The 12,011-nt window shown below is 38.2% G+C and overlaps 1 protein-coding gene across 1 annotated transcript in view; it reads right to left on the bottom strand.

Annotated features, from left to right (window-relative positions):
• C1H11orf58 (chromosome 1 C11orf58 homolog) overlaps window positions 1–9,928 on the bottom strand; it is a 12,666-nt gene extending 2,738 nt beyond the window's left edge. Inside the window, exons 1-4 of the mRNA XM_021200850.2 lie at window positions 9,712–9,928; window positions 4,252–4,335; window positions 1,389–1,449; window positions 123–232 (exon numbers count right to left, since the gene is read on the bottom strand). Coding sequence (XP_021056509.1) covers window positions 123–232; window positions 1,389–1,449; window positions 4,252–4,335; window positions 9,712–9,774 — 318 coding nt within the window. The 5' untranslated portion in view covers window positions 9,775–9,928. The remainder of the gene's footprint in view (window positions 1–122; window positions 233–1,388; window positions 1,450–4,251; window positions 4,336–9,711) is intronic.
• Window positions 9,929–12,011: the final 2,083 nt, after the last annotated feature.

Below are 12,011 nucleotides of genomic sequence, written 5' to 3'. Positions count from 1 at the left end.
TCTCTCTCTCTCTCTCTCTCTCTCTCTCTCCCCTCCCCCCCTCCCCCTCAGGGTTCTCAGATGCTCTGGCAACCCAAATATCAAATGGAAGGCACTCATGTCCCAGTGGTGACCAGTCATACCTCACTGAAGCCGAGTCCGCAGTGCCGCCGGTACCGTCCTGACAGTTTGCTGTCCATGCTCTGCTGGTACTGAGATTCCAGTTCTTCATTAATTTTCTTGTCTTCTTCCCCTGCGTGTCCATTGTACTTTGGTTATGATTCAGTCAAATCAACAAAAACATTTGATTACACAAAAAGACCCACAAAACAGAGGCTATTCTATTCAGGGCTGAGTTCTCTAACTGATTGACTTCACATTGCGTTCTGTGGGCAGTTTCTGTAGCACAGTTGTCACCTACTAAATAACACAGTAGCCAACACACATATTTATGATAACTTAGGAGCCAGCCTTCTAAATTAAATGTCTAATGATCACTCAGAAGGTTTTCTCCAGATGACCTAAAAACCTCCAATACACAAGAGTGTTTGTTTCTGAACAGAGAGAACAAAAGTGAGCAACTCTGCTCAGAGCATGCAAGGCCACCCCAGGGTGGCCTGCAATGCTTCTCAGTTAATAAAAACAAACTAAAATCCCAAGATAGTTACTATGCAGCATTTGTATGTTCACACTCACTCTGCACCAGGCAGCAGAGCACTGGCAGCACTGTGAACCCCACTTCAAATGGACGGTCCTCAATAGTCTGTACCCAACACTGGACACAGTGCTTTAGTGTATAAAAGCAATTTTAGGTTCCAATCACAAATTTCTGTGCTTCAGGTTATTTTCTTCATAGAGCCCTCAATGTCTTTGGCATCATTATCTAGCGAGCACGGCAAGGACTATCACAGCGTCTCATGCACTCATGCCATTTCACTTTGCTATAATTCTCAATTTTAAAAGACAAGTATTAAATACCAAAATGCCTTTCCATTTTGAAAGGCCGATGTGGAACAATGCTAATCATTCTGAAACAACTAATGTCAGAAAAATGAGAGATCAAATGATTTCTGAAATATACTATATAAGATAGGTCACATAAAGTTAAATGATTTAGTTAAAATTTTTGTTACATTTAGTTTAGATTATGCTGTAAATAACAACCAAAATTTTGTTTACTTTCCAGTAGACTGAATTAAAATCCAATTCATTTGCAGTTTTTATTAAAAAGTTTTTCCCTTTTTTTTTTTTCCTTTTCTGATGCTGCAAAGCCAGGGCTATAAGCATGCTAGGCAACTGTTTTACCAATAGAATATATTTCCCTTGAAATGCTTTAGTTAACAGAACTATGCACAGAAAAGCTCAAAATCATAGATCTAGCACCTCTATTTTAATTATGTTTTTCTTACCTGTTCGGAAGTGAGATGTTGATTTGTGATCTCCTATAACAAGACGACCAGTGTGTTCTTTCTGTAAGAAGATAGAAAATATATTAAAACTTGAAATTGCTCATTTAATATAATTACTGGATATTCACTATAATGTAGTGAAAACTAATGCAAGCTTCTGGGATATTCTGAAGACTAAGGCATAAATCAAGAGCTCTGTCTTTATGGAATTATATACTAGCAAGAGGAAAGACTAGAAAGAAACACACAAATGTAAACAGTGAATTAGACGATCCTAGAAGGTAGCACCATCAAAACAAAACAGAGAATACAGTCACAGAGCGCTCAAAGGGGTCGAGATCAGGGTCTATATTTTGAGACAAGGTCTCACTATGTAGACCAGGCTGTCCTTGAACTCCTAAGAGATCTCTCTGCATCTGTCTCCCAAGTGATAGGATTGAAGGCAAGCACCACATGCCTGTCCCAGGCTAGAATTTCAAATGATACACAATGAGAAAATTAAGCCAGCCCAAGCATTTTCTTTCCTGCTGAGTGTGTGTTGTCATTTCATCATGGCCCCTTGCTCCCATCTCAACACTGATTTCTCTATGTAGTTCTGATTATCCTGGAAATTATTCTGTAAACCAGGCTGGCCTGCAACTTTAGAGATCTGCCTGCCTCTGCCTCCTGAGTGCTGGGATTAAAGGCATGTGCTATCATCATGCCTAAACCTCATGAATTTCTTAAAATCTTTTCTGCAATCTCTTCCTGATTCCTCAAGAATATCTTAGAAAGCCAGCAAGCAAGCAAGCAAACAAAACAAAGACAAAGAATCCCCCCAAAACTTATTTAGATTGAAAGCAAAATACTTATCACGTACCAAGTAGTAGAAAATGAAAATGAACATTATTATTTACAATATATCACAATTAACTAGCTAGCTCTTTATTAGATTACAATAAACCCTCAATTTCAACCGGCCAAAGACAGATCTTAAAACAATGTAATACAAAACATTAAAAATAGTTTGATTCAAAGAAACTACATAATTAGTTTCATTAGTCAGTCCACTCTTTATAGTTCCCATTTCATTTCCTAAAGTAAAGAAAGGATCCATGAAAAGATTAAATCTAATCCCAAAGCAACATTAAAAAGCGCCTGTGGAGACACATGTATATTTCTTCCATCTCAGGATACATCTAAGTTCCACCTCCAGCCCTTTAGGCAAAGATTTATATAATGGCAGAAAGCCCATTAACTGGTTACCAAATTTTAAAGATTCTCTTAGAATGTTTTTAGTACTGTCAGAATTTTCATCCTAGTACTTGATCATGTCCCCTAAATTATTACTTTATATACCTTTAACAAATCTTTTATTTGTAGACGCCAAGAGAAAGTTGTGTACTATGAAACACCGCAAATCATGAGGCAGCAAGGATCATTGATTCACTACAGAAATGCTCCCTGACAGCTCTGTAGGGTCTGCATTCCTCAGCCCTCTATACTCAGAACTCTCTAATGGGAGTTGAGCTTGCAGATCTGCCCACTACTATTTCTAGAAGCTCTCTTGTGCAGGAAAGCCAGCGATAACTGGCCACCTCTCTATGCTCCCTTACACTAACGACTCTGTGTTAGTTGCAGTTTCTTTCAATGCACAACAGTCATCACGTCACCAATGGTGATACCCAGGACCCAGAGCAGTGCTGGTGTGTATTAATCAGTAACTGCTGGTGAAATGCACCAGGGCTTTACATGTACAACAAAGGGTGGGGTTTTATCTTGAGGTGCTGAAAAGAAGAAAATGCTCTCCCAATGCTTTCAAATGTAGCTTGTAAAACAAAACTGCTAGGAAAAGAAAGGTTTTCAAAGAATGCTTTCTTATCACCTATAACTACACATTTAATTAAACTCAGGTGTATTCCAAAATATATGCAACATTCCTAAAATTAGGCCTCTGAAAAGGAATAGTCCCTTGGCTGCTACTTTAAGGGCTATGAAATACAGACTTCTGACTTTTGGCAGCAGCTATAATTGCTTAGAAATGTCTTCTATGAAAACCATCAGGCAGCAAGCAATCAGCTGAGTTTATACAAATCCAATTTTCTTCATATAGTCTCTAACCACACTGAAGGTGCAGAAAAGCCCAGTCTGGTTCAGAAACTGTATAAATTGAAAGTGTTTGGTTAGGCTAGGTATATTTCCCAAAGCAAAAAATAAATCAAGCAAGAAGAAAACGGACCCCAAGATGCCCCATCCTCCTCCCTTAACCATATAAACACAACACTGTTTTAAAAAGATAAAAACATTTAATCATTCCTGAGATATATATATATATATAAATAAATAAATAAATAGAAGGTAACCTAATTAGTTTTATGTCCCTTAGTTCTTTATTACTTTACATAAAAATGAAAATTATGGCAGGATGCATGTCTGTTGAGAGATCACTCATAATATACCTATATGTTTGTATCTATGACGTACCTAATCTGCCAATCAAATCTATTTAGCTTCAAAGGATAGCACACCTCTGAAATGGCAATGAGCAAGGCCAGTTGAATAGTGCTTCTCATGGTTAAAGTGCTTCTTAAAAAAATAAAAAAACAAAAAACAAAACACAAGAAAACAACAGTCTTTAAATTTTGGATGGCAAAGGCTGCTGATTTGTATATAGTTCAATTCATGATTATCACAATTACTCATAATGTTTATATAGCGGTGTAATAACTNCAGCAGTTCCTAAATNATACTGTGGAAAGAAAAACATTTGCAAAATACTTTATTTTTAAAGTTCATTACTTGTAGGCAAAGATGTTAAGAGCATTGTTTCCATTAAAATCAGTAACAATGAAAAAAAAAAAAGATAAAAACATACAATGCTTACCTTTCCTGCACCCATAAGTCTCAAGAACTTTTGTTTTCTTTCTTCATTGCCTAAGTCTGCTGCCTCCCAATTGCTAGATCCAAGCTGCAAGACATTAGTTATTTTGGTTTTTGTTTCTGCATTTACAAATACTAAAATATTTATATTCAATCTGTAACTCCAAGTTTTCTTCTGCCAGTTTTAACTAACTGGGACTCGTGGTTTTTAGAAGTCAATCAATGTATCACATCTGAGTTCTGCTAGGCTCCCTTCCCTCACCTCATGGCAGAACTCTTCATTTTGTTACAGCCACAGCTCTGTCTCTAAAGCCTGAAAATGCCATCATCACATAGAGCACTCATACATTACTATGTACATACATACTCCTGCGGGTCTTGAGCTCCAGGATGCAAATCTGTGACACCTACTGCCTAATCAAGCTGTGAAGGGGAGTAGAACACTCAGTAACAGAAGGCTGCCAGGACTGTTAGAGAAAGCTTTAACAATTCTGGGTTTGGGCCAGTCAGATGGCTCAATGGGGGAAGGTACTTGTTGCTTAGTCTGACAACCTAAATTTGAGCCCTGGGATTGCCAAGGTGAAGGGAAGAAACTGACTTCCACGTAGTGTGACATGAAATTATGCTGAGTGAACAAGTACATACACATGTACACATACACAAAAAATGTAACAAATCACTCAAACATATACCTTGCTTATATTCTAAGGAATAGCATGTCATCATAATCTTTCAGGTTTTTTGTCTGTTTGAGAAATTCCAATTATTTATTAGACCCAAAATGTTATGAACTTTATTGTTTCTTAGAGATCCTCCAAAGAACAGAAATAAAGTTTACCCTCCCGAAAGTCTACAATTCACTGTATCTTTCTAGTAGGATCACTGAACTGTTTTGTCAATTTAAGTACTATAGAATCATAATAACTATATTTTCCTCTACATTTTAAAACAAATGTAAGATTTCATTATAATCTGTCAACCACTTGCAGTCATACAAGAGTGACTAAAAGAGAAACCCTTTTTGTACTATATTGTGTCAAATATTTTACTGTCAAAATGTTCAATCATCTGTTGTGCAATTTTTAATTTTTACCCAAAGGAAGAAAACTGACAAAAGGCATTTTAGAACTAAGATTTTTAAAAAAGAAGAGGGCCAGAGAGTTGTCTCAGTGGGTAAGAGCAATAGATGCTCTTTTCGAGAACCTGGGTTTGATTCCCAGCACTGACAAGGCAGTTTACCACTGTCTCTGACTCCCATTCTAGTAAATCCATGCCCTCTCTGGCCTCCTTGGGTACGAGGCATACACTTGGTGCACAGACATATTTGTAAGCAACACGCTCATACACACAAAAATTAATAACTAAAAAACAAAACAAAACAAAATAGCGGGTAGTATAGAATTATAGGCTAAAAATGAGGATGAAGTTATGTGCAAATAACTCAGGCTGATTCTTTGTATAATAAACGACTAGATGAGTTTTTCCAACCCACCAATCAAGTAAGACAAACCAGGAATAAAGAATATGGTACCCTCATGCAGAAAGCCACTCAACGGGAAGGGCTCCATTTTGCTGAAAGAGTTTCATTTTGCAAGAAGAACTGGGACCATCTCAGTTTTCTAAAAGGATGCTTGGCTTTTACTTCATCTTTTATTATATGTGTACAACATTTACTTGATTTGTAATGGGCAAAGGCTGAAGACAGGTGTGCATACAAAGGTGACTAAAAGAAAAAGATGATAAAGAAATGAAGACATTCATTGGATTGACCATTCTAAATAAAATATAATAAAAAATAAAAATGTTTTACAATAATGGGGCAAAGATGAAAAACCTCCAACACAAAATGGTAAGTCCTCAGTTTTTCAAAGAGTCCAAGTATTATATTTTCACTACGAAAACACAAGAGACAGAAGCCACGAGAAAGCTAAAACCTATTAGAAATAGATAAGCAATCTTTAACCACATGTTCTAGTTGATACATGATACCATGAGCAATCAGCTATATCCATAGGATGCCAACTCTTTGGGTTTAAAGACTGTTAAAAATCAGAAACCGATAGAGTAGAAATTTAGACTTGTTATTGTTAAATTTAGATTAAAATTCCAAGTAGTCATTAATAGTCCCCTTTTATTTCTCTGAAAATTACAAATGAAATATACAGAAGTTTTAAAACAAGGAGAACAATTTCTGGGCATATGATAGTTAAAGCATTTGCACCACACCACTGTTCTTCTCAACTACATTTGATGAGGAGACTTTATGTTCTCATAATTTTGGCTGCCTAAGTTACAAATCTCTATTCCTTCCCATGACTGCAGATCTTTTTATAGATCAATTAGTCCTAACTATTTCTAGCTCATTTTAATAAAGTACCACTACCACCAATTCTTATTCTCACTAAACCACTTGCTCTGTGAGCCAGGACTGACATTTCACTTAGCTTTGATTCCTTATTGACTAAGACTTTTCAGAAGCCTATTTTATAACTGGTATGGTGCCTATCTATAGTCATGAGATGAAGGTAGCAGTGTCCTGAGTTTTGGGGCTACACAGAAAATTTAATACTAGTCTCAGATACACAGTAGTTTTGAATCGAAATCCCAATGGCTGGGGACATAGCTCATTGGTAGAGAACTTGCTTAGCATGTATGAGGTCATGGGTTTGACTCCCCATACCCAAAACCAAACTAAACCACCACTACCAACAGAAGAAACCATCTCAACAATGCATGAAGAGTTGTATACAGGTTAAAAATCAAATATGAAAACCTGAAAGGCTATGACTCCAAAAATTCTTTTGACTGTTAACATGGCACAAATTATTCACCTGACCTTACAAGGAAACTCAGTAGTGATAGGTGCACTCAAAATACTGAATATAGTTACCTTCAGGCACATCTGTGAACGCATGAAATAGGTCAATCTTTTACCGATACTCAGACCTTATTCTCAAGATAGCTCATTATAAATATGCAAATATTCCCAAATCCAACAACTTCTGAAACCTGAAACACTCTTGGTAACAGTAGCAAAATTACAGTTACGGAAGTAGCAATGAAAAATTTTATGGCTGGGGACAACAGAATTAAAGGGCCGTAGCATTAGGAAGGCTGAGAACCACTGCTCTAGAGCCGCTCACAGTCCAACAAGCAAACCAATGGGCAGGTAATAAAGGGCACTAGGGCTCAGGAACTGCATGAGCTGCCCCATGCTCTGGCCACAACCTCTGCTTCTTCCACACATACTGCATGGGGCCAAATTAGCTCGTGTTCCACAAACCACAGCTGCAGAACTGCAGAAAGCTAAACTATCTAAAAATCCAACTTTTCCAATTTCCCATTCTCTTACAAGAATATACTCAGGTTGGGGTTGTAACTTACACATAAGGCCCATGTTTCAATGACCAGCACACATATACCCAACAAGAACATAGCAGCAAACATCTTGACAACATTTTTACCTAAGTAACTATTTTTACAATCTCTAATTATATTCTTTTAATACATTGTTGTTTATTCGTTCTTCCTTTCCAAGAACAGCAAGCACATTTCCAAAATACTACATTCTGATACACAGTACCTAACAAGTATTTGTGATTCTCCCGCTCTGATAGAACAGCTTTCATTATCCATTTCAACCAAACCAATAAAACCTCAAGAAGCCCTTTTCATTACTCCTCACCCCAGACTGCAGTGTTACTCCTTATACACATAGCCCACTGACGACATACTCGAGACTACTTCTATGTCACCCTTTCCTAGCAGTGCATTCTGAGATATGATATCTATTCCTAGTATCTTCTGGTTTTGTTGCCCTCAATCGTGCATCAAATCACTAAATCAGAACACCTTGCAGCAGGTACTAACACATAACTGATAGTTGATTTTCTAAAATTATCAGGTTTATCTTGAAAATACAGATGAGATAAACAAATAAACAAAAATATCAAGCAAGGTAATATCCAGTTAGCAGAAAAATAATAAACATATATAACGGAAACTGAGTTAAGAAAACCACTGTTACTGTATATAGCATAACATCAACAACACAATCATCTTTATGATAGTATAGGTAAAGTCACAGGTCCCAATCTTGAAATGCAATTATAATCACCTATAAATCAACTACCAAGACAACAGTTATAGGATTTGAAATATATCAAAGTTCACTTGGCTCAAAAGTTGTTTTATTTCTGAGTCTATCAAAGCAAGTATGTGTGACAGTCTCGGAATCAATTCACGGTTGATATTGGGAGGAAAATAATGTAACAGCTCTTTTAGATCTAAAGTTTAGATCACTAAAAAACCTAGACAAATTCCTAACAATGCAGAATGGTGGTATTAACAATGTAAGATCTAAAGTCCAGTAGCAGGGAAGGCAAGGGACATGATTTAATCTCACAGACAACCAGTCATTCCTCCACTCTTTTTAAATTGATTACTAATCTTCCTTACAAGACTAAAATTTATTCTATTTATTACAATTCTGGTCCACACCCCATCTTCCAACCAAAGGAGTGTGGTTCTTAGTATTCTCTCATTAACTACAAAATAATTCAGGGAACCTTTTATGCTTCACAAAGGACTTATGAAAGATGTCAAACTGCACTAAAAATTACAATTCTGATGCTGACAGTGTATGAATAAGCGAGATCAGCTTTCATCTGTCTCAAAGATGACTTCCTCGTGTCCCCTTCCCACCAACTTCCCCATCAATGTTTCCAAGGGATTTCATTATAGAAGAACCTAATTTTACAAGTTATCTGCAGTTTCCATGACACTATGCTAGAGCTAGGACAAATATAAGCATCCTCTTTATTAATCTTTCAATTCCAGTATCTGGCATTGTAGTCAGTATTTAACAGGTTAATAAGGGACAGTTTATTATTTAAAATGATAAGCTGAAGGCATGAGAGGGCAGGAAAAAGGTATTTGACATCAAAATGAGCTTCTGGGTCTCACTCCCTCTAACCATTATTCCATCCGCAAACTGTCTACCACAACCTTCAGCTTAATATTGGTCTCTGTTTATTAAGAATGGTGTAGTTAGGGCAGCAATTACCAGTACACAGCAAAAAAAGGATTCGGGCTGGAAAATTTGTCCAAATGTGATTGAACATTTCGCCATAGCCAGAGGAGCGTTTTAACCCAAAGTCAGGAGTATGACATATCTATCCTGAAATGACTAAGAAATGAGCTTCACCGGTCTCCCAAAACGCAAAGACATCTCGATTAAGTTCTTTTTCCTTTTCGACCCTTCTCAGGATTTCCTTCCTCAACCCCCGTTCCTACGCAGGTCTCTGGATCTCAGCTCAGGGCCTCTTCAAACCTTCAGATTCTAGTAGGAAAAGGAAGACATCCCTCGTTGCGCCCCCTTCCTTCGGGCGCTTCTTCCTCCATCCACCCTTCCCGGCCTACCCCAGCCTTCACTAGGCCTCAACCCTCATCCATTGTTATTTACATCGTCGTCGGGGGAGGCTGAACGTTTCACCCCGTGCGGGTGAGACTCCCGGGCAGCACTCATCGTAGCTGGGATCCCGACGGGGATATGCCAAACACACTCGCAGTTCTCCTCAAACGCGACACCAGCAGCCCTCACCCGGCCGCCGGACCAAGCAGCGCCACTCCAGAACGCAGAGCCCCCTCCGGGCCTTCTCCGCCACAGTCGTCACTGCTGCGGCCGCTCGCTACCCTGGAGCACACTGGGAGTTGTAGTTTTTCGGACTCACTCTTTACTGGCCTGACTGAGCCGTATTCAGTGACTTAAACTACAATTCCCAGGAGGCCGAGCGAAGCATCTCGCGCGGCGTGGCGGGAGTGCCCTCGGAGGCTACGCTTTCTTCGGCGTGTAGAGGGAGCTTTCCCGCGGATGGGTATGGTGGTGATCGTTGGCGGAGAACTTCGTTGCCACAGACAGGCCTAGAGTGGGTTTTCGCCTTTTTTTGTGTGAGGTTCTGCCCTGTTAGCAAACACATTCATCATAGTTAAACACACAGACTTAAATGTAATGTTTGAGGCTTTTTGAATACGAGTTCTCGGCTCAAGACAAAAACCTTTAAAAAAATGGCTTCTTCCCCCAGCCTAATGTGTGGTCTCTACAGCTCACAGGGGATATTCTGACTAAAGTCTTCATTCTCTTCCTTTCCTTCCTTCCTTTCTTTTCTCACTGAAAAGAGTTCTGTGTGAAGCTGAAGCTGAAGGCTTTTTTTTTTTTTTTTTCTAAACAGCCCCACCCCTCTGGAATTGTGGACCGTTTTCCACTGGGCTTAATGTATTCTAGATAGGAGTAACCCAACCCTCTGACCCCTTTCTTAAGGTAGATATTATTTGAAACTTCATCGACTGAAGTCTGTTTGCCAGAAAATCCTGTATCTATATTCTTTTTCTTGGGGTTGGAGAGGGGGTAAATTTCCTATATAATAAACCCCTTTAAAGTTACAGTACAGTAGCACTCCCAACCTGTTTCAACTGTCTCCTCAGTTTAGTTGCAAGAGATCACCCCATCCACTCCCTTAGGATAGATACATTCGCTGCCCTTCCCATTTGCAATCCTGTTTCTATTTCCTTTTTCCCCATTTCCCTGAACCTTTCCCAGCCCCAACAATGAATAAGCTTCCTGCAAGATCTTGTAGTCCAGTGTTCAGATACTGAAGATAAACTTCTGTACGTTATAGCTGAATTTGCATCCACAGTTGAACCTGACATACCGTCAGGATGACTTTCCCCTACTCATTCTGAAGCCTTCCAGCCTTGATTTTAAAGTATAAACAAATGGTATGACAGTACATGTCTAGTCTTAAGTCTCCATACCGAGTGTCAGCATCTGTGCTCAGCAGTTACTCTAGTTGAACTGCTTGTATAGAAGCACTGCTTTCCTAAATTTCAGATAAGAATGAACCATTGATAGAACTGTACCCAAAGTAAGACCTGACTATGCCTGTAAACCTAGTGTCTGGGAGGTGGTGAAGGAAGATCAGAAATTCAAGATCATCCTCTCCTAAATAATGTGTTGTTGGTCAGCCTAGGCTATAGTGAGACCTCCTCTCAAAAGAAAAAAAATAAAAATAAAAACAGCACCCTCCCTGCCCCTGCCCCAACATCAGAACTTAGAACTGTGCACACTGGGAAGACAGTTTCTTAATTTATGTAGTCATAGATCTAATTCCTTTATTTTTGAAGCAGAGAATAGCTTTTAAATAAATTATATAAAAATACAGTTGGAGCCATATTTAATAAGCCTAACCAAGCAAAACACAAACTAATCTGCTATTTCTGTGTTAAACCACAATAAAGGAAAAAAAAAAACTATGAGGAAAATATTTTTAGAAATGGTTGCTTAGTCACTAGAATTAAAATATTTTACCTATTAACTTCATGACCCTACTTAGTTTTTATAGAGGCAGTTACAATGGAATTCCATCTAAGTAACAAAGTAGGATGATTATAATTCACTTCAAATAGATTTGAAAAATTGTAATGAGCACAATTTAGAACTCTTAACCATGTTACTGACAAAATAAGATGGCCCAGTATCTACTTAAAGATAGCTAAGTGACTCTAAGATGAAGAGGATTGTAAGGTTAGTAGCTACTAAATAATTTTAACTTTAGTAATAGATAAAAGTCCAGAAAAATTTAATGGGTTAATAATGTGCTTTTCATTTACCAGATTTGTGGCACATCTAGATGGCCATGTCTTCAAGTTATCATAAAACATCACTGAGAGCCGGGTGTGGTGGCGCACGCCTTTAATCCCAGCACT

This window comes from Mus pahari, chromosome 1 (assembly GCF_900095145.1).
Source record: "Mus pahari chromosome 1, PAHARI_EIJ_v1.1, whole genome shotgun sequence".
Lineage (NCBI taxonomy): Eukaryota > Metazoa > Chordata > Mammalia > Rodentia > Muridae > Mus > Mus pahari.
The sequence above is the reverse complement of the archived record's forward strand: the minus strand, read 5'-3'. Positions and strand labels throughout refer to the sequence as shown.